Source organism: Pelecanus crispus, chromosome 1 (genome assembly GCF_030463565.1).
Source record: "Pelecanus crispus isolate bPelCri1 chromosome 1, bPelCri1.pri, whole genome shotgun sequence".
Lineage (NCBI taxonomy): Eukaryota > Metazoa > Chordata > Aves > Pelecaniformes > Pelecanidae > Pelecanus > Pelecanus crispus.
In genome coordinates this window covers 94,728,135-94,749,146 of record NC_134643.1, presented here as the reverse complement: position 1 = coordinate 94,749,146, position 21,012 = coordinate 94,728,135, and the positions used below count along the sequence as shown (strand labels likewise).

Sequence of the window (21,012 nt, the reverse complement as noted above, 5' to 3'; positions counted from 1 at the left end):
CCATCATTCTCATCACATCAAGAGAGAAGCTGAAGCCCTAAGAAGGTATTTCTATGCTGAGAACATGCTAATATGTTTCGGACTGTGAAAGGCTGTGTGCAAAATTAATTCCCCCTTCCTGTTCCCCTGTTTTAGGGTACCATCTCACTTGTTACCTGCTTCAGGCTTTTCATTGTCATAACCAACAGCTTGTGAAGGTGTAGCTGCAAGCAAACAGAAATCCTTTTTAGAAATGTATATGGAGGTAGCACAATAGTCTGCAAAATATGCAACTCAGCCTTAAAGCGACAGTTTCATTATAACACTTTAGGTAGATACTCCTGAGAACTAGTATGTTATGCCACTTTATTGAAGGACTCACAATTAATTTCAACTTCAATTTCCCCCAGCAATCACTTAAGGTCCCAGTCCATAACCAACATTATCTAGGCTTATGCCTACAGCTTTACAAAAATCTTACTGAAGTGGGTTAACTTAAGGTGATAAAGCTGCACAAATTTGCCATAAAAAGCCAGAGATAGCTGAGAAGAGAATCCACATCTCTTTTTATTTCATCTGTGTGTTGCATTAACACTGTGACTTTAAACCCTTTCTCTCTGCAGACCTTAAAGAATCTACAGTAGAAGCACAGGCCATTCTAAAGTAAATTTAAATGCAGTACGAGAAGTAGTTTTTTTGGGTTGGTTTTTTTTTCTTCCCATCCTTCTCTTTTTTTCACCTTCATATCAATCCATAGTCCCTGAACTTCAGTGATCTCTAAACCATGGGCTAGAGCCACAGCTTTAACAAATATATGAAAATATCAGAAGAAAAATGAAGTTCTTTATCCAACATACTGCTAAAAAGCTCGTAAGACTTTGATATGCTGGGACGGGGGGTGGGGAGGGGTGTAGAAAGGGAAGAAAAACCCCAAACAAACCCAACAACAAAAAGCACCCAAACCCCTGCTTTCATAGCACTGCCTCCCTACCTGTGGCATCTTTTCCAGGCCCATCACCAAGGACCTCATCGCGTTTCTTGAACCTCCAAACCCATAAAAACATTAAGAAACTTCAGAAATTAAACAACTTAAGAAATTAAACATACAGAAAATGTCTGCAAAGGTAGTTTGCCATCCAAGAAACATCCTGCTCCAGCCTTGTGCTAACTCCAGCAGCTCATGTAAGATACCAGACCAAATATCCCACAGGAAGCCACTGTTAGTTCAACACCAGAACACTCCAACAGGGCACTGAGCTCGTATCTGATGGCAGGAGCTTTGGCCATTCCCTATTCAAACAGTATTTGGTCTGGTGACCTCCACAAAGTATTTTTTAAAAGTCTTCCCCTGCTCTCCCTAATCTGCTTGAATGCCTGATTTAGTTTGGTTCATAAGAACAGACCACAGTGGTCCTGGCAACAAGATGTATACATGTTAAAACTGGAACACATTAGCCTCCTTAACCCTTGTGAGAAGAGCACAGACTAAAGGAGCTGTCCCCTTCCCTAGCTGCTCACCATATAGAGTGATTCCCACACCCCAACACACAGACCTGCAAGCCAGAGATCTGAGCGATTTTGCTGCAGACTAAAGAAGTTAAAAAAAAAGCAGCAGGATTAGAATGGACAGCAGAAGCGCAAGTGGAGATCTGGACAGGAAGACAGGAATGCAGACAACCCTGACAATCTGTACTGCCTGCAGAAGGGCATCACGCATGGGTGGGCAGCAGACTGGTAAGTAATGGAAAGAGGTGAGGAGTTCCTCCACTGACTGTTTCCTTCCCCCATCTTGACTATTACAAGGAGAAGACAGGCCTGCAAAATGGAGTAAGAGTGAATCAAAAGATGCTGCTAACAGATTTTTTTTCTGAAACAACTGAAAGGGGTTAGAGAAAGAAAAGGAAGGAAATGCAGCTTGACCCGCAGGATGTAAGCATGCACCAGAGTGATGCACCAAAATCAAGGTCCATAGTTCTACACACCAGACTAGCAATGTGCCTGTCTTCACCAGTCTTGGATGTATTTTCAAGATATGACCAAGGTAAACTAACAGCAAACTCCTGCCAGTCTGATGTGATACCACCTTCAATAATCATCATTAAATCTACTGCTACATGCACAGCACCAGTCCCCACCCACTGGAACCACCAACTTTCCAAGTCAAATTCAATGCACAGAGAAAAAGGATAGCTACCCAATTTCCAAGATAGGCAAGAAATTGCCATGGGGGACACTGGCAATGAGCAACGTTCATTCATGCCCAGCCCTAAGCACTTGATATGAATACTAGGTTTAGAAAAATAATCAACCAAATTTCTGAAAGAAGTTTATGTTAATGAGACAGGCAGGTAAGATTAAAAGAGATGGAAGAAGTGTTAACCTCATTTCAGCATGTAGACCCGCCCTAACCAAACAGGTAAAAAGTTCTCCAACAGACAGATTGTGCTTTTCCAGCCCCCATCCTGAGGCCAGCCCCCATTCTCTATTGTCAGAAGCAGAATTCATCTCTAAAGAGAGCTGCTCACTAGGCAAATCTCAGGCCATTCACCATCAGTAATTCAGCCAGTCACATTAACACATCCACTAAGTGCAGGTCCCTATGATTATTCAATATTGGACCTCAACTGAGACTTTGAGGCCGCATGTGCACACACTGAAAATCAACTCAAAAGCTTACATACTGCAAAAAAGGAAAGAGCAGACCAGACTCCTTGCTCCAACCAACAGCAGATGTCTGAAAATATCTATACCCCAATACAGGTTTCTTACCTCTGTCTGAGTTGGGCTGTTCTTGGCTGTCCACAGAGCAAAGTCGCTGATGTTCTCCTATAACGAAATTTACTTATTTTAGAAAGTATGTGTTAAATGACCTGGAAAAAAATAACTACACTCTGTAAAACAACTAAGGCCCAAAAGAAAACTTACTCTTTTACCTCTCCAATGAAAGACTATACTGCCAGAGAGAAAAAATTCACAAGCCTATACCAAATTAAAGCAATAGTCTAGCAATAGTCTTTAGCTGTCTTACCTGAGTCATGCACTGTACTGTTGTTCTGAGCAGCTCCTCGAGTTCCAAGCTTAGTTCTAGCTGCACCAAAACAAATAGAATACCTGGAGAAATTACTCAGAAATAAAGTTTTGTGCTTTTGGAAACTAGCCAACAGCCTCTATCCATTCCCTACCGCCACAACCCGAAAAAAAAAAAAAAAAATCACTGAGGACATGCAACTAAATACTTGACTTGTGGAAAGAAGAAACAGTGAAATATTGTTCTGGGGCAAAAACAGTCAGTGAGAGATCAACAAAATGGGCCTTCTGCAACAACAAATCAGAACACATCTAACCAAATCTAAAGCAGAGTTCAGCAGTTCATGACTCAGCCTTGTTCTTAAATCAGCAAATCACATCTTCTGTTTGATTATACCTATGCAGTGCTTATCCTACTGAGGTATAACAAGTTTATTTTCTAGCATAGTCAAACCTTTGCTGTTTCAAGGGAAGTAGTTGAATTGTTTTGAGCTTAACTGACAGCCAGTTATGAATGACATTCTTCCTGTGTTGATACCAAGCATAGTGTTGTTCAACATTACCAATGTGGACAAGGGCAGAGAAGGCACCCTCAGAAAGTTTGCAGATGACACCAAAATGGAGACAGTTAGGGGATATGCTGGAGGGCAGGGCTACCACTCAGACGGACTTCGACAACCTGGAATAGCATGCTGGCAGAAAAGATGTGACGTTCAAAGGCAAATGTAAAGTCCTGCACCTCTTGAAATCACCCCACAGAGCAGTACAGGCTGCCTGGTTAGAAAACAGCTCTGCAGAAAAGGACCTGGAAGCCCTGGTGGATGACAAGTTGAACATTAGTCAGAAACATGCCCTTGCAGTAGAAGCTTATCAGATACTGGGCTGTGCTAGCAGAAGTGTAGTCAGCCCATTGACAGAAATAATTCTATCCCTCTATTCAGTATTTGTGATACCACATGTGGAGTACTGTGTCTAGTTTTAGGCTCCCAATTCATGAAAAAACACCGACATTCTGAAGCTAGTCCGGCAAATATCCATCAAGATGTTTAGAGGGCAGGAGCTCTGCAAGGAGGTGCTGAGACAATTTGGTTTGTTCAGCCTGAAGAAGAAGGCGGCTAAGGGGATGGCTAATTGCAGTCTACAACTAACTTAGATAGCAAACAAAGGAAACTCCTCTCAGAAGTACAGAACAAAAAGACAGGACGCAACGGCTGCAAGTTGCAAAAGGGAAATCCCTAACAGAAATAAGGAAAATATCCTTCCCCCCCAGGGGTGTGCTTGAACACATGCTGAAAGAGGCTGGGGAATTTCCATCCTTGGAATTATTCAAAGTTTGACTGGACAAGGCCCTCAGAAACCTAATTAGCTCTGAAGTTGGTCCTGCTTTGAGCAGCAAGATGGATGAGACCTCCAGAGATTTCTTCCCACTTAGTTTATTTTATGATTCCATACCAACAGAAACTAAATGGAGAATGATCAGGAAAGCATAAGGTCCACATGCATTATACATCTATGTACGCTCTGATCAGAGCCTCCCTCCAGAATATCATCAATTAGTCCTTCCTAGATGAGAGAGATATCCCATGCTCTTCACCCTGCAGCCACCCCCAAGTGGTGACCCCACCTGGAAGCCAACAGGAATTTTCCATGCAGAGCACTCTTAGGATGAAAGAATGTATTCCTGTTTGGGACTCTCTCAAACACAAAGAGAAGAGATGCTGTGCACCTCTTTTTCAAACCAGAATACAATCTGACATATTAACCTAAAAAGATGGCAGCAAGAGATACACAGTGACAGGCTACAATTACCATTTCCAAATAAGTTGTCAGATTTACAAAAAAGATACTCAAATACGGTGTAGGAGTGGATCGAGAAACAAATCTAGAACTCCAAGACGATGGCAACACAGGCTGACGGGAGGCACAGAAGTCTCTGTGTATCAGTTGAGCACACAATGTTCTCAGAGTAGACTCAGCACAAGGTTTTCAGCAGGCCCTGGTATTAGTCTGTCCCAACAATAAATCTCATCTTGAGGGCAGCTCTCAAAAAAGGCAGTAAAAGCACACTCAGGTAGGAATGGGAGAGGCCATAGATACTTGCTAAGTAGAAACACACAGTAAACACCCAGTCTGAAGGAGAAATATGCAAACTACAGTGTTTCCCAGTACACAGAGCGCAGTGCCTGAGTGCAAGAAAGTTCAGTATATTATTTCCTTCAAATCTATTAGCCTTTGCCTCAGTTGTACTTGCTTCTACTACTGTATTTACAATACAACCCACAGTCAGAAGCTTTCATACGTTCTACAGAACCTTACATCAGCATAATCTTGGAGCATGTTAAGCCTAATTAGGAAGTGCTATACATACCTCTTCTGTATAGGACTCCTAGTATTACTACAGCTGAAGTTAAGAGAACAAACGCTGCAATAAGACCACCTCTGCTTCTTTTGTGATAGCTGTATCCTTTAAAAAAATAAAATAAATAATGATTGGTTAGTTAAAAAGCAACTGTGTGATACACTACTTTGGTAGAAATACAACCCTGAGTATGTTTTATAGCTATTTGTTTTTAAAAAACTAACCTGAAGAAATTAATGCAGCAGAATCAGTTATTAGCAAAACCCTAAGGTGCTGCAGGTGCTGGAGCAGAGATTCCCCTGCAACCTGTGGTAAGACCACAGTGAGGCAGGCTGTCCCCCTGCAGCCCATGGAGGTTAAATGTGGAGTGGATATCCACCTGCAGCCCATGGAGGACCCCACGCCAGAGCAGGTGGATGCCTGAAGGAGGCTGTGACCCCATGGGAAGCCTGCACTGGAGCAGGCTCCTGTCAGGACCTGGGCACCCATGGAGAGAGAAGCCTATGCTGTAGCAGGTTTGCTGGCAGGGCTTGTGACCCCGTGGGGGGACCCACGCTGGAGCAGTCTGCTCCTGAAGCACTGCACTCCGTGGAAGGGACCCATGTTGGAGCAGCTCATGAAGAACTGTAGCCTGTAGGAAGGACCCACATTGGAGAAGTTTGTGGAGGACTGTCACCCACGGGAGGGACCCCACGCTGGAGCAGGGGAAGAATGCGAGGAGGAAGGAGCGGCAGAGACAACACATAATGAGCTGACTGCAACCTCCATTCCCCACCCCCCTGCACTGCGGTGGGGGAGGTAGAGAAATCAGAGGTGAAGCGTAGTCCAGGAAGAAGGGGGGGGGGGGGGGGGGGGCGGAACGTGTTTTAGATTTGTTCTTGTTTCTCATTATCTTACTCTGATTTTGATTGGCAATAAATTAAATTAATTTTCCCCAAGTCTAGTCTGTTTTGCCTGTGACAGTAATTGCCAAATGATCTCCCTGTCCTTACCTCAACCCATGAGGCTTTTGTCTTATTTCTCCCCCCTGTCCCGTTCAGGAGGGGGAATGATAGAGCAGCTTCACAAGCACTTGGCAGCAAGCCAAGGTCAACCCACTGCATGTCTCATTTCTAACAAGTCTCTAACACATAATTCCAGTGAAGGAGGAAGAATTCTATACTGGTAAACCATGAAAATGACTTTTGCACAGAAGTGGGAAATTTTGTCCATTAGGGACTGCCTTACACACCCTACAAACCAGATGGTTCCAAACGTGTTCTCAACCTATGTTTTTTTTTTAAAGAAAAAAAAACCAAACAAAAAAACAGCTCAACTGAGGCTGTCCCAAAGGAATAAGCAACAGCAGGAAAACTCTCTTTTCTCCTTTTTATGTCGGTCTGTGAAGGAGGAAAAGAAGTTTGCTCAGTGACTCATGCATATGCTAGACGAGAAATTATTATATCTAATGGCTGCTAGATGACTCACTTAGGATGACGGAATAGTTTCATTCCATTTCATTTCATGGAAAGCAGTACAAAGCACAACAGCCTAGCATTAATTACACAAGGCCAGAAGGTCCAGCAGAGATCTAAGTGTCTCTCCCTCTTTATTATTACTCATTTCAAGTCACAGCTGCAGGTTTTATTCTGTTGAGATCCCTGCAAAAAGTATCTTTCTGGGGGCACCAAACTGTGAACCTCATACCTTTCACCAACCTTAAACACACTTTTAGCAGAAAAATCACTTCTGATGCTTTTACTCTTTAAATTCAACTTCCTGAGAAGTCAGTAGAAATCTTACAGTCAAAGTCCATGCTGCTTCCCAACCTAGCCTCTCAGACTTGCGTATACAACCTGACCCACTCATTACCTTTTTGATCTGGAAAGCATTGAGTCAAAGAGATACCAGAGCTCTTTTCCGTTTGAGAGAATTTAATGAAACATGAAGCTTTCTCAGAAGCATCAACATTCTTCGGAATGGAGACTTCCTGGCTGTGAGAAGTCTTTTGCATGCTGCTGAACTTCCAAGTGTAATTCAGAGGCTGCTGGAAATCTGCTATACATGTTAACACAAGGTTATCACCACTGAAGTTGCATCTTATTTCAGGTTCTGAAGGGGGATCTAAAAGGAGAGAAAACATTCTGTGTTACTTTGGCTATAAACTGCCTTGAATTTTAGCATGGGACAAGGGCTGGAGTAACAAAAGCAGCAGGAGAGTGCACAGATAAAAGTGCATGTGTAAGGTGTGCCTGCATATGCGCACGCATGTGCACGAGAGAGAAATGTATTTCTAAAAGTGGCCCTGTTTGTGGTACTTCAGTGACTAATTTGAGACTCCTCATGGTTCATTGTCAATAGGATTAATACACACACTGGTCAAATAGATTTCCCAAAGACTGCAAGTGAAGCTGCGTAGATCTGCACAGGATGATGCCACAGATATTCCAGCACATATAATATGCCTGCAGGAGCATCTTTAGTAGATACATAATGCCTGGGATAACTTGGTCAGCTTGCTCAAAGAGTTTGGTTATCTACCTGAAAGTATACAGTGTGCCATCTACACACATTCTAGAAGTCATTCCAAAGTGAGTAATGATGGGCACACAAATTAGATGCCACCTCTGAAAATTTGTTTAAAGTGCCCAAGCAACTTAACAATAGAGCCAAAGAACAGCTCCCCTCTGTTTCTGTTTGCTTCCCTGACAAATAAACAATTCCCTTTCTAGCCTTCTTAAAAAGTGAATGAAGTGGTGCAAATTCTTTATGCAATTCTCCACTACTTACCTAACACAGCAAGGCTGAAGGTTAAGAACTCATTTTTTTTCCCAGAATCCAAATATTCTAACATGTACATGCCAGAATCACTCTTCTCCAAGTTAAATATAGTCAAGCCTCCACTCCCCGTGTCAAGCAAGCCTCTGCTACGGAGAGAAGTAAAATATGTCGGTTGGTTTTGCCCTTCCCATTCAGCCACTTTATCCTTGTTTTTTGTCCAAATAATTTCCCTTATTTTTTGGTCTATTTTTACTGGAAAAGCAAAAGTTTCTCCCACGATGCCAAACACGTCCTCACAGCAGATGTGTGCTGCAGGGGGAAAAAAAGAAGAAAAAAGTTACTTTAACAATTTTTTTATAAACTATTGCTTGACTAATGCTGTATGCACTACCAGTTACATTCAAATTTAGGTTAGAGGCACATCACAGTATTGCAAAGTAAGGCATGTGTCAGCTAAGAATTACCCAAACCCAGCCTGCACAATCATGTGACAGGCAAAGGGATCCATTTTCCACATTCTGGTCCCAGGTAAAATCGTTGTCCTGATCATCTTCCCTATCCTAAGCTCCTCTATTCTCAGTACTTTCCCTCTGTTCACTTGAATTAGGCCTCCTGCCCATGGTCTGGTGAAAAAGACGAAATGAAGAACTGTTGTCACCAGCAAAATCTATCTCAGCATCTTGTTGCAGAATGCCCAGACTGAAGCTCCTGCTGGGCAAATAAACTGCAACTTTTCCAGCATGAATATTCATAGACTTAGTAAAAAAGCACAGTTCTGACAAAATTGCTACTCAGTTCAAAGCGCCTGCTCTGAAATCATGGGGATACTAGGGATTTCCTTTGGAAATGTCACTTAAGCAAGTTTATTTCACGGCCAATGTATGTGAAATAGCATCCCAACTGCTGAGATCTAGCAGAGCTGCAAGCAAGAAATGAGAGCTGTCCAGAAACCTTAACAGCTATCAGCTTTGAATCAATCATATTCTGCTAAAAAAGGCCCAGACAGTCAATATAAATAGGTAAACAACAACAAAAATGAAGCCGGATATGAGATTTTTCTCTAGTTTTTATTAAAAACACCTGCATGTGTGAAAAAAAAAATCTACAGATCTAACAGATGAAACCAAATTCTGCTGTGGGGAAGGGATACTGTAAACCATTAGCATATCTGTGTCCCTGCTTCAGTTTTCAGCAACCACCTCCTACTTCTGAATACCTCAGAATGGCTCTTAAAAAAAACCCCACAAGATGACTGCCATGACAGACATGTGTGTTGACATAGATAAAAACACGTCAATACTGAGTTCAAGTTACACTTGCATTAAGGACTCGATTCCACTCCATGGTAGTAGCAAAAAGTTACCACTTAAGTTGAAGGAAGGGCATGATTAAGATATAAATGAGGTCTCATATTAAAGCAAGATTCCCAATATGCACCATGGAAAACTTCCCTTTAAGTAGTAACTGTGCATGGTGAAAGAGAAGTATTTCAGAAGCCTACTCCTCAAGCCAACTGCTCTCAAGTGACAGCTACTATTTTGGGTTTGGTTTGGGGTTTGGTTTTTTTTTTTTTAAATTCCTAAATGGCATCAAGTCATGAACCCACCAAAATCCCTATATCATTCTGTGCTTCCCTTGCTTCTCATGTTATCATTATATGAAAACTTACTACTGTTCATAAATCAATGCAGATACTACAGCTTTATCACATCAAAACAAGTAGTCACTTCCCTTCACTGTATATGAGTCCAGAAAACAAACTGTAGCCCATCTTGCACCACATCCTATCACCTTTCCATATGAAAGCAGCCAGGAGGTCAGCCAGGCCAGTCATTAAGAAGATTAGGTTCCCTATTTGCAAAGAACAATGCTCATCAGCATACCAAGTGTCCTGCTGTTCTGCCTGCTGCCACACCATAGAAACAAAGACTTTCTCAGACAGGAAATGGGAAACACACTTCTTTGTGCTTGGGTACACAACTGCACACACAGAAGGTCTTCTCCATGCCTTACTTCTCATGGACTATCCAATTCATTTGCAATTTACCCATGAAAGTACTCTTCCCATGCCATTACAGTTTCTACTACTTCTTGTCTGCACTTATGCTGTGGCCTTGTCCAGGCACAGGAGCTGTTAAATGAAACAGGGTAGAGAGGGCTCAGCTACCACTCCCACATCTTTTCAACACAACCCACCCGCCTTTCTTTGTCTTCTATCCCGTTCAGACAGCTTTAAACATTTCACTTGCTCCTGCTGCTCCAGTATGAGCATCTCTTTCCACCTATCTCAATTAACAATTTCCAGAAAAGATAAGAACCCAGGAGCTCCAACATTTGTGTTTGGAGACCACAAGAAGGAAGGATGCTGGGCAAGATGAAACACTGTTTTGATCTGATGAAGCTTGGAGTCTTGTTAGAGACTTTTGTTTCATAAAGACAATTTCTAGGAGTGCATTTTCCTCAAGAAGTCATCTCTCACTGCCTAGGGACCTACAGTATTCCTAGCATGGAGAAAAACTCCCTGCTCTACCTACTGTGAAATTCTACCTCTCGGTAACTTTGTCTCACACTCGCAACCAAGCTATTGTGGCTTAACATCACCATGCGTAAACCAAGCCACAGTGGCTGTTGACAAGAGCAAGGTGAGACGACTCCCTTCGGGGAGGAAAGCAGCCATTTGCTGGGGCTAAGAACATGAGCAGGACAGCCACCACTGCTCAGCCAACCACTAATAGCTTCCTAAGCCTGGGTGTTGATGCATGTAAACTCTCCGTGTCTTTGCTCTCTTTCAGTTAATCGTAAGAGGCAGGCTGGAGTTAGGATGGCAAGATTGTTTCTTCTTCAAACCCAGAAATGAGACTGGAGGAAAGCAGAGCTGAAAAGAAAACACATTCTCCCTCCACAGTTTCTGCTAGCATGGGAGAGTGATGCCCTCTTTCAGGGCACTCTCTTCCTTCCAAAGGCTTGGCAGCAATGAGCTGAATTGTTCCTGCCCAAGGACAATCACAGCTCCCAGGAGCAAGACAGGGAAAAGGTTATCCTTTCAGGAAAACTGTCATCTCCTCCTGCCTAAAACCAGGGATTGGACACTTACTGCCCTGTTTCACTGCCCTAGTGAAAATGTGAAGAAGCCTCCCATTCAATGCTGTCAGCTTCCTTTTTTCAAGGAAATTATACATCATACAAAAATGTTGCCTAAGGTCTCTGTCATGTATCTCTGAGCTTCTAAAGAAAGCATGTGTCATCGTATGTTTTCTAAATTTCCAAGGAGCCCTTCCCCCTCTTTTCTACTTCCTTTTACATGGAGACAGTCTTCCTGTGCCACAGCAGTTAACTTCTCTGCTGTGAGCAAAGAGGGAGAAGTAACAGCCAAACACTTTCTCATACACCCTTTCTGGAAGACTAGAAATAAGAATGTTTTTTCTCTGCTTTCTCCCTCTCTCCTTATTGCAGCCTATTATTCCAAGATAAAGTTCACACAACAAAGTAGTGCTGTGCTAAGGCCTCCAGTAGCCCCTACAGAAACCGTTAGACTACCTGCTCCTGTATCTCCTTCAGTCCACCTCAAATTCCTTCTTATGCCATGTCTTTGTGTTCTATCCTTCCAAACAAATCACATCATTAAAGTGTTACTGATAAAGAGAAGCTAACATTGTGCGAGCAAAGCCTCTTCTGAAAACCCACTACCTCATCTGGTCTACATCATTTTCTGTTCCCACTTCTCCAGCAGCCAGATACCTTTGCCTACACAGCCTTCTCATCCTACCCTGGCCTCAGAGCCACAGTCAAGCTTTCTACCTACCGCACATCCGCTGGACCACAACAGCATGGGTGCACACATTTGGCCTGCAGCAAACAGCAAGCCATGAATCTTAGCCTGGTTTGCAGTACGTGAAAACATTTTAGATTTTCCCATGTTTGACCACTCAGCTAATGCACGTAACCTGGAACTCCATGCTAACTAAACCATGTCTCTGAATGCAGAGCTCGGATCGCAGCCTACACAAGACGAGGCACAGTCCTTCACTCACAGACTAACAGGTCACCCATACAACCTAGTGTGCTATACTCGCGTTTTAATATTTACCTGAACAATTCTGACTCTTTAAGCATTTAAGCAGGCTAAACGTATCCACACGTTCTGTTCAGACCAAGTAAATGGAATTCAATATTCCATTTATCAGCAATAAATGCTTCATTACTGTATTTGTCTACCTGAGTTGATTTTCTTCACTACTTCTCTTGGAGCTAATTTAAGGCTTAGTTATTCCAGAGAACTTCAGTAAGTTAATTCCCTTTTTATTTTTAACACTACCATTATAATCTTTTTTGGTCTCAAGTACCTATTTGAAATGCATATATGTATATATTAGGTCTATATAAGCAGCAGTTAGGCTCCCATATTACCATTAAGACATTAACATTCCGCTTGCTGAAGCTGGGTGGAAAAGTCCTTACTCATTAGCTTATCGCAAGGAACTGTCTGCCTCAAGAGTTGGGCTTTTCAAATAGTGGATTTTTGTTCTGTGTTTTGTAACTTCCCAACTACCCCTTTTTTAGGCTCTCTCTTTTTTTTTTTTTTAATCGTGAATTCCCCCACCAACGTAAGCAGCAGAGAGGTTACGCTCCCTCCTAACCCTCAGAACCACCAACTGCAGAGAGCCCTAAAATAAATGTTCAGTCCAGAAGGACTATCAGCATATTCACCCATAGTCCTCCTAATTCCCCCACAGGCCACAAACATGACCCACTTCCCAAACTCCAGTAAGCAAGCACTTAGACCCATGACATAAAAGCACGGGCAAAAGCTACAGCCAGGAAAGAGAGAACACAGATGACAGTAAGCTGTAGCAGCGTCCCAGGCTACTGCAAAAGAAAATCAGATTTGTACAGGAATGACTGCAAATCTTATACATAACGTCAAAAGCAGACTTTTTCTCTTGCATACTACAGCAAGTTCACAGAGGTATGTGTGAGGTATTGCTACTCCTGGACAATAGAGGCCTGCCTGCATTTACAGAGCTCTACACATCAGCAAAGGCAGGACCTAAGGGGGGCATCCACCAACAAGCCTGGGTCCCTCCCCACCGCAAAATCCATACCTTTGCTTATATCCCTCAGCACAGGCCTAACAACAGGCAGCATCCCCATGCAAAGGTTACCCAGTCATTTTAAAACTATGCTGCTGACCAGAAGCGTGGGGATGACCTACCCATTCCTCCCTCTCCTTTGTTTTTGTCTGCCTGTTCCCTCAATGAACTAGTCACACAGAGTACAATCTGCTCAAAGTTAACTTGACACACACCCCCACTCCAAAAAAAAAAGAAAACCCCACAGAAGGACTATAATTCCCAAATGTGACTCGCTGTGGGAACACCAGTACTCATGTATGGGATGGAGCAGAAACAAGCAAACCAGGGTAGAACATGAGTAAGACTGTCCCTTTGGCCAGCAGCATAGGCTTGGTTTGGAGTACAGTGACTGCGCCCACACGCCGGAGCAGTCATCTTAAAATAGCTACCAATAGCTAGGAAACGATGAGGATTGAGCTGCATCTTAAATCCAACCCCTTGCGTCTACCCACTTCACCGAGGGTGCTTGCCTCTCTCCACTCTGGCTTCACAGCCCTAAACCTTCCTAGGACACAGATAAAGTCTTCCAAAATGCTGTCAGAGACAGAGACGCTGCCTCCCTTTTCTCCAGTAACTTGCTAGTCAAACCACACATTCAAGACATTTTGCTGTGTTAAAGAGGTAAAATGCATGGTCAGCTGAAGAAGAGCCAAAAAACTTCTCACTAGTGTCCTGACCAGACCTGACCCTCTTGGGCCCAGCTGCATTATAATTCCCTCATGCACACTGGCACAGTCTGAAGATGAGGAGAAAAAGACCACACTCCACTGCACAGCTGAGGGAAGCCTATGGTAGGGTTATCAAAGCCTTGGCGTGTGACACTCAGAAGGACTCGGTGGATCCCAGCAGAGCTTAGGTACAAGCAAGATGCAGAAAAGCTTGGCTGTGACTAGGCAATCCTGGATACTTCCAGGGAAAGAAGTTGAGGAATGGGGAAAACAGAGGACCAAAACATCAGCTCCACAGGAATAAAGGTGCCACCAGGGTCAGACACCAGCTGACTTCGACACCAGAACTGAAAGGAAGCTGCAAGTCTCCAACAACTTTTGTAAGTTTAGTTCCAAAGACTTTTTTTTAAACAATGGCCAGAATTTTCAGTTCCTCTGCCCTGTTCCCACTTAACGTCTCTCTTCCATTTGCTGAACCTCACAGATCTCTCTAGCTCACTCTACCCTGCTTCCTGCCCAAGCCTCTTCCATTCCCCTTGTCCTCTGTTTACTTGCCCAGTCTTACTCTTCCTACTACTTGCCATGGTCACTGCTACCATGCACTTGGGTACTAGGTCTGCTTGGGATGGAATTAATTTTCTTCATAGCTGTCCGTATGGTACTGTGTTTTAGATTTGTGACCAAAACAGTGTTGATAACACACCAGTGTTCTAGCTATTACTGAACAGTGCTTGCACAGCATCAAGACCTTCTCTTTTTCTCACTCTGCCCAATCCTAGAAGCAGGCTGGGGATGGGCAAGATGTTGGGAGGGGACACAGCCATGACAGTTGACCCTAACTGATCAAAGAGATATTCCCTACCATATGTCATGCTCAGCAATAAAAATGAGGGAGAGGAGTGTTTTTCCAAAGTAGCCATTGGTCAAAGAAGTCCACTGGTGGGAAGGGGCGAGTGATTGCTTTTGCATCACTTGGTTCCCCTCCTCCCTTTGTTTTCCCCCCTTCACTTATTAAATTGTCTTCATCTCGACCCACAAGTTTTTTGTGCTTTTGCCCTCCTGATTCTCTACCCCATCCTCCTGAGGGGGAGCAAGCTAGTGATTGGGTTGGGCTTCACAACTTGTTTCCAGATCTCTACCCACCTCTGACTCTCCTGTGAGCCAGGAGGATCTGGTTCACAACAATGCACCTGAAATCCTGGTGTCTTTGCCTTTGAATTAAGGACAGAATCTATCCAATCCAAAGTTTTGCAGCTCAGGCCTGTTTCTCCAAAGATCTGAAATGGAAGCTCCGAGCCCAGTGCGGTGCACATCTCCACATGGATACTGATTGTGCAGCTCTGGCAAATTTTCTTAAGATTTAAAACTTTTGATATAAAACCAACCCTGCGGAGATGCCCCTAAATAAACTTCATATTAGAAGTATCCACTGGGACAGTTGGAAAGGATACTCCTCTCTCTCAATGTAAATGTGTGGACTCTTATTTTTGTGGCACCTTCTTGATTTCTGAGTTTTCTTTTTGCCAAAGCATTGCTTTAGGTTAGTTCTAGGTAAGCCTATTCATTTCATACTAAACAAACATCAACAAAAATATTCCATGTCTAGCAAGTCTGCCTGTTCATACACCAGGATAAAGGTATGCGTACAGTATCACCAGGGCCACACTAAAGGTAGCAGCAAGAGAAAAAGCTTCACAAAGTTACTGGTATTTTAGCTAGCATAGCATCTCTACCTTTCAAGTACCCGTTGCACAGTGGCTAACACATTGGTCAACCTGCACTCACACACCTCTCATACTTGGTTATGTTGCACTCCATTAACAGCAAGAGGAAACTACTGATGTAACAGCCTAGATACACACAACAGTATTAGCAAGCTTCACCTACTTGTAGCTCTCATCATCACCCTGGACTAAGCAGAGTTTTCACTTCTGCTAAGCAAACCACATGCAGTTTGTCATGCTGCTTCTTACTACCCATCTAGCACAAACCTGAATTCACCTCCATCATTCCTATCACTCGGATAGTAATGCAGCCTTACAACCCAAGGATTTTAGCTTTGTGTAGTCCTTCTACCTCCCGAGCCTCAGTCCCCAGAAATTACCTCTGAGCAGCATTATGACTTTATTAATAATTATTCAGTCACAGTTATTCTGATCATTGATTTAACCCATCTTACTATAAAAGATTACAGAAGTGCAAGACATTCTCTAGGAAGCAAGGAAAGACTGACCTCTGCCCTACAAGAGTCTTTCTTACGTGCTGTTCTAGAGCAGGGAAACTTCAGCTATTCTGCAGAAGTCAAAGTCCACTAACAGAGCAGTACTCCAGGAAATTCACCATACAGAGGAGGGGTTACTGCAGGACCATGGTTTCCAAATCTTCTTTTGCTGTGAGAGGCACTATATGGGGTAATAGTGGGAAGAGACCACACAAAATCATACTTGTATGTTCTGTAGTTATAGCATGACATGCTCTGCATACACAAACTTAGGATAACCTAATCACTTAACTCCAGCTTCAGAAAGGTTTATATAGTAGATTACTACCACCTGTACTTTGAGGCAACCTAGATTCAGCTAGTTTTCCTGTCAAGAACTTAACAAGACCCTTCTTCACGTCACACACAGGAGCACTGTGAGAACTCCTGTTCTAAAAATCTTCTGCCCCCTGCCCTGGACAATTGATTAGCTCAAGGCAATTAGCAAACACCTGAGCCCACTCATGGGGGCAGGTGTGTGTGGCCATCCCACTCTCCCTCCCCTCCACTTGCTTTTGCACTCCTTTTTGCAGTCTCAGGGTCCTGTTCCGCTGGCATGCTCCCTGGACTGAGCCAACACCATTCATTAACTTATTATCATTATTAACCCTAATTATCATTAGGGTTTTTTGACAAATTGCATTGCCATTAACGCAATGAACTAAATCCATTGAATGCCCAGGCCAACACATGGGCAGCAATGAGGCAAGGGAGGGGGGGAACTGGGAATCCCCATTTTGGCAATGGTGAGCTATACTGTATCCTGTAGGATACTGATTATTTCCAATCTCTGGGCTTTGCTTAGGGACAGAGTGGACTTGCATTTAAGCCTACCCTGAACTGCCAGGAAAATAAGAAGTAGTTCAAATCCTCTGGCCACTTAATCCCAGCACGCAGATAGCACTTCTGTGCTGTACTAGCACAGTCTTTATGTAGCTCTATGATCAATCAGACTAAGAAAATAATCTCAGTAACTCTTTTCCTTCAACCAAGTTAATTTTCAGCCATATCATCTTTGCAGTTCTGTTTGTAAAGAACAGCACAAACGGATGACAGAGAAGAACTGTTCTTGTCCTGTGGCAACACCAACTTCAATACACTCCAAACTACAACCTGTGTTTCTTCCAAGCCCTGTATCACCCAGATAGCCTACAGCCATACCACACTGAACACAGCCAATATGGTCTTATGAGACTGTAAACTTATAGGAGGGCCATTAAAAAAAAAAACCACAAATCTGTATCTACAATCAGATTTTTTTTTTTTCCTACAAACACCTTTAACAACACTGTCAACTCTCAAGATCAAAGGAGTCTGTGCACTTAATCCAGAGATGATCCTGGCTTTCTAAGGACTAGACCATTAATCCCATTAAGCTGAGAAACTATCAGTAACATTTTTCACTCCGTGTTCATTCTGTAGCATTAAATATCAATGGCAAAAAATTATTTGTTTCTTTTTGTTTTTAATATGATGTAACAGCCACAGTTCTGGAGGCAAAGATTTATCACAACCTTTTAAGCAGGGGGCAGAGGATTTTTTTCTTCCTCCCCCACCCCCCTTTGTGACAAATTCAGAACTGCCTCTGTTTATTCAGGAAGATTCAAGAGTAAGGTAACAGGACAACACAATCAGGTGTCAGCTTTATACAGCTGATGACTAGAAAAGTTTTTTCCATTCATACCATTTAAAACTGTGTTTAACATTTCAATTAGCAACCGACCGAACTAAACACATTCTACAAGCAACCTGAATTTGTTAGGAGTCCAGATTTCCCCCCATTCATCCCAATGCCTTGTGATGTAGTTCCCATGACATCTCTCACTGAGTGGAAAGACACAGAAAAAAAAAAAAAAATTGAGCAATCCTGGTATTTTTATGATCAATGAAAATGTAGAAAGGAACATATATTTCTGCGTATAGAGAAAGAAAGGGAGGAAATTTTAAAACAAAACCCAGTCCATTCCTGCCAAACTGCCTAATGGGAAAGAAACAAGAAACCCCATTAAGTAAGTCTGGTTTCTGTGTTGGTCACTTTTAGAAGTCAGAAAGAAAACATGAGAGTTGCTAACAGGTATCTTTCTGTCAGCCTATGCTCAATTGTATATAGTAACTTCTGTTCTTAAGTGAACCAGGTTGTCTCCCCTTAACTCCATGTTTATGACAGAAGTTGAACTGGGAAATGAAGCATTAAGGAACCCAGCAAAATATGTGAGAACTAGAAGACAGTTTATGCTTAAAAATGAGATGATGCTCAGACCACTGAAAGAGTTCCCTGGCTTTCAGATGAGCCTCACTACAGATGCAAAAGGCTTCTAGGTGCTCTAGTTCACTCATCTGACTTACCGCCCTTATCCCCTCTGCTTTTGGGGGTGGGGGGGGGGGGAAGTCCTGACTCTGCTAAAGTCACTAGAAGCTTGGCTGCCATCTGCAGCATGGTAGAACATCCCCACCGGTGTGGCTGACACCGCAATCCTGCTGGTGTGGCAGCCAACACTTCATTCGCAAAGATCTCTCTGTGCATTCCTTCAACAAACTGGGCCACAGGTACCACACTGACACACACATGCAATCTCCCAAAATTGAACACAGTTTTGGCTTAAATTTCCAATGACTGAAGGAGTGGGGTCTTTGCAGGTCTAAAACCAGAGTCCTTCGTAGCCTTCGTGACCTTTACAATTCAAGCATCATATTTGCAAGTCTGAGGTTTTATCAGACAAAAACCTGACCTGGCAGGGTGTTGTGAAAAGTAGTAATCCCTACAAGGTGAGTAGGGATTCTGAAGATGCCAAAGCTACACTGCAGTTTCTGTGTGTCACAGGTTCCCACAGGAGACTGAAGCAGCACATCTTCAGGATGGATTATGCTATGTGCTTCTCTTTCCCCCCCCCCTGCCATTTCCAGATGTTCAACAACATGGGACTGTGATAGGTGCAGTGCTTTGAATTTGGGTGGAGAAGCGGGAAGGCTGGGAAGGCAGGGATTCAGGAGGGGAAAGCTGGCAGAGGATAAGGATTGACAAACAGCACCCTGGTGTTTACAACAGGTGTTGCAAGGCTAGAAACTTGCATGCCAAGTGAAACTGCTACTGATTTACTTTATGCACTTGGGCAGATCAGTCTGACTTTCAGTCTTGATTTTCTCATACGGAGATGACAGATATGTTCATTTACACATAGGCAACAACACACATAACAGCAATAATGCAAGCATACAAACAAAAAGAGGGTGTGAAATCATGCTGATTTAGTTTAGTGACCAACAGTAAAAAGTTTGTATTTGTATTCCTGATCTCCTACCCCACTGATCAACCACTGCAGAATCAAAGTTTTATAGAGAGGAAAAGACAACCGAGCTAGTTAATTTTTTTTTTTTTATTAAAGGATATTATGATACTGGCAGCCACAATTACCCTCTCCAGTTGCCCAATTACCACAATCTCCCCCTTTCGCCTGTATGTTGTGTGGAACCTGGAATCTCATTTCCTGGATAAGTCTACAGCACCTGGACTCAGCAGCAGCCTGCCGACTTACATACCGTAAGGTAACAAAGTGCCTTCACACACAGAGGAAGTTACAAGAGGATACTCAATTAATCACACATTACTAACCCTCATCTAGAACTACTTGCAAAAGCCCTGCTGGCGAGACGAAAAAAATTGCACCTAAGGATGAACTGCGCTTCCTCGTAGCGCAGAGTACTTTCACTTAACTGTTACCATACACCCACACCCATTTCCCCCCATAACCTTCCCGTCTACACAGCTTGAGACAAACAGGGCGCAAGCAGACGGGTAAACGCGCTGACGCTAAGAAATGCCAGCGTTAAAGGCGAGGGGAAGGCAGCTCCGTGCTTCTGCCCGCTGCCACAGAGACGGCCCCGGGCAGCGCCCTGCTGCCAGGTGCCTGCAGGGCAGGGCTGAGCAGGCAGCGGGGCAGCTGGGCGCCTGCGAGCCATGGCGGGGAGGACACGGGGACGGAGGAGCAGGTCCCAGGAGGGCTGGCTCCAGGCAGCAGGGACACGGGCAGGGAGCGAGAGGAAACGGCGAGCGAGCGCTGAAGAAGGCTGCAGGCAGGCCCCCCTCTTTCGGCCCTTCGCCCTAGACGCCCAGAGGAGGGCAACGAAGCTGGTGAAGGGTCTCCAGCGCAACTCCTGCGAGGAGCGGCCGAGGGTTGTTCAGCCTGGAGAAAAGGAGGCTCCGGGGAGGCGGGCAGAGGCAGCCCCCGGGCCGTAAGGCACGGCGGCTGCCAAACCCGAACGGCGGCTGCAAACGGCCGCACCCCGCTCCGCTCCCCGGGGCCCGCGCAGGGAGGGCCGGGCGCGCCCCGCTGCCCGCCGATAACGCTCGCTGCCTGCCGTTAACGCTCGCTGCCCGCCGTTAACGCTCGCTGCCCGCCGTTAACGCTCGCTGCCCGCCGACGCCTGCGCGCCGCTCCCGCCGCCCCGACAGCGGCGAGGGCAGCCGGGGGGTGGGTGTCGGGAAGGGTCCCCGCCGCCCCGCTCACCACTTACCCAGGAGGCAGCCAAAGAGCAGGAGCCACACCAGCCAAGCCGGCAAGCCCATCGCGGCTCTGCCTAGCCGCTCGCCCCCTGTCTGCCTAGAAATCGAAAGAGCTCCCGGCCTGCCCTGCGCTCCCCGCCCTTCCGCCGCAGCGGGGGCCGGCGGTGGGAGGTCCCTCCGGAGTGCTGAGTAACGGGGGTTCCTGTGGAAACTCCGGGCCTCAATAAAGAAAGGGGATTTCAGACATCGCGGTCGCCTCCGGTGTGTCGTGGTGGGTTGCGGCCGCCAGAGAGGGGCTGGGGTGCGAGGTGATGCTGCGAGGGGGG

The 21,012-nt window shown here is 44.5% G+C and overlaps 1 protein-coding gene across 4 annotated transcripts in view; it reads right to left on the bottom strand.

Moving 5' to 3' along the window:
- The window catches only part of CD58 (CD58 molecule), a 51,405-nt gene extending 30,642 nt beyond the window's left edge, over positions 1–20,763 (bottom strand). For all 4 annotated transcript variants that reach the window (XR_012831836.1, XM_075725659.1, XM_075725651.1 and 1 more), the window contains exons 1-7: positions 20,698–20,763; positions 8,135–8,434; positions 7,217–7,468; positions 5,375–5,470; positions 3,008–3,067; positions 2,749–2,805; positions 156–203 (exon numbers count right to left, since the gene is read on the bottom strand). Coding sequence is in view for 3 of the 4 variants with exons in the window: in XM_075725659.1 (XP_075581774.1) it covers positions 156–203; positions 2,749–2,805; positions 3,008–3,067; positions 5,375–5,470; positions 7,217–7,468; positions 8,135–8,434; positions 20,698–20,749 (865 nt within the window). In the remaining variant the exon portion in view is untranslated. The remainder of the gene's footprint in view (positions 1–155; positions 204–2,748; positions 2,806–3,007; positions 3,068–5,374; positions 5,471–7,216; positions 7,469–8,134; positions 8,435–20,697) is intronic.
- Between the last annotated feature and the right edge of the window lie 249 nt (positions 20,764–21,012).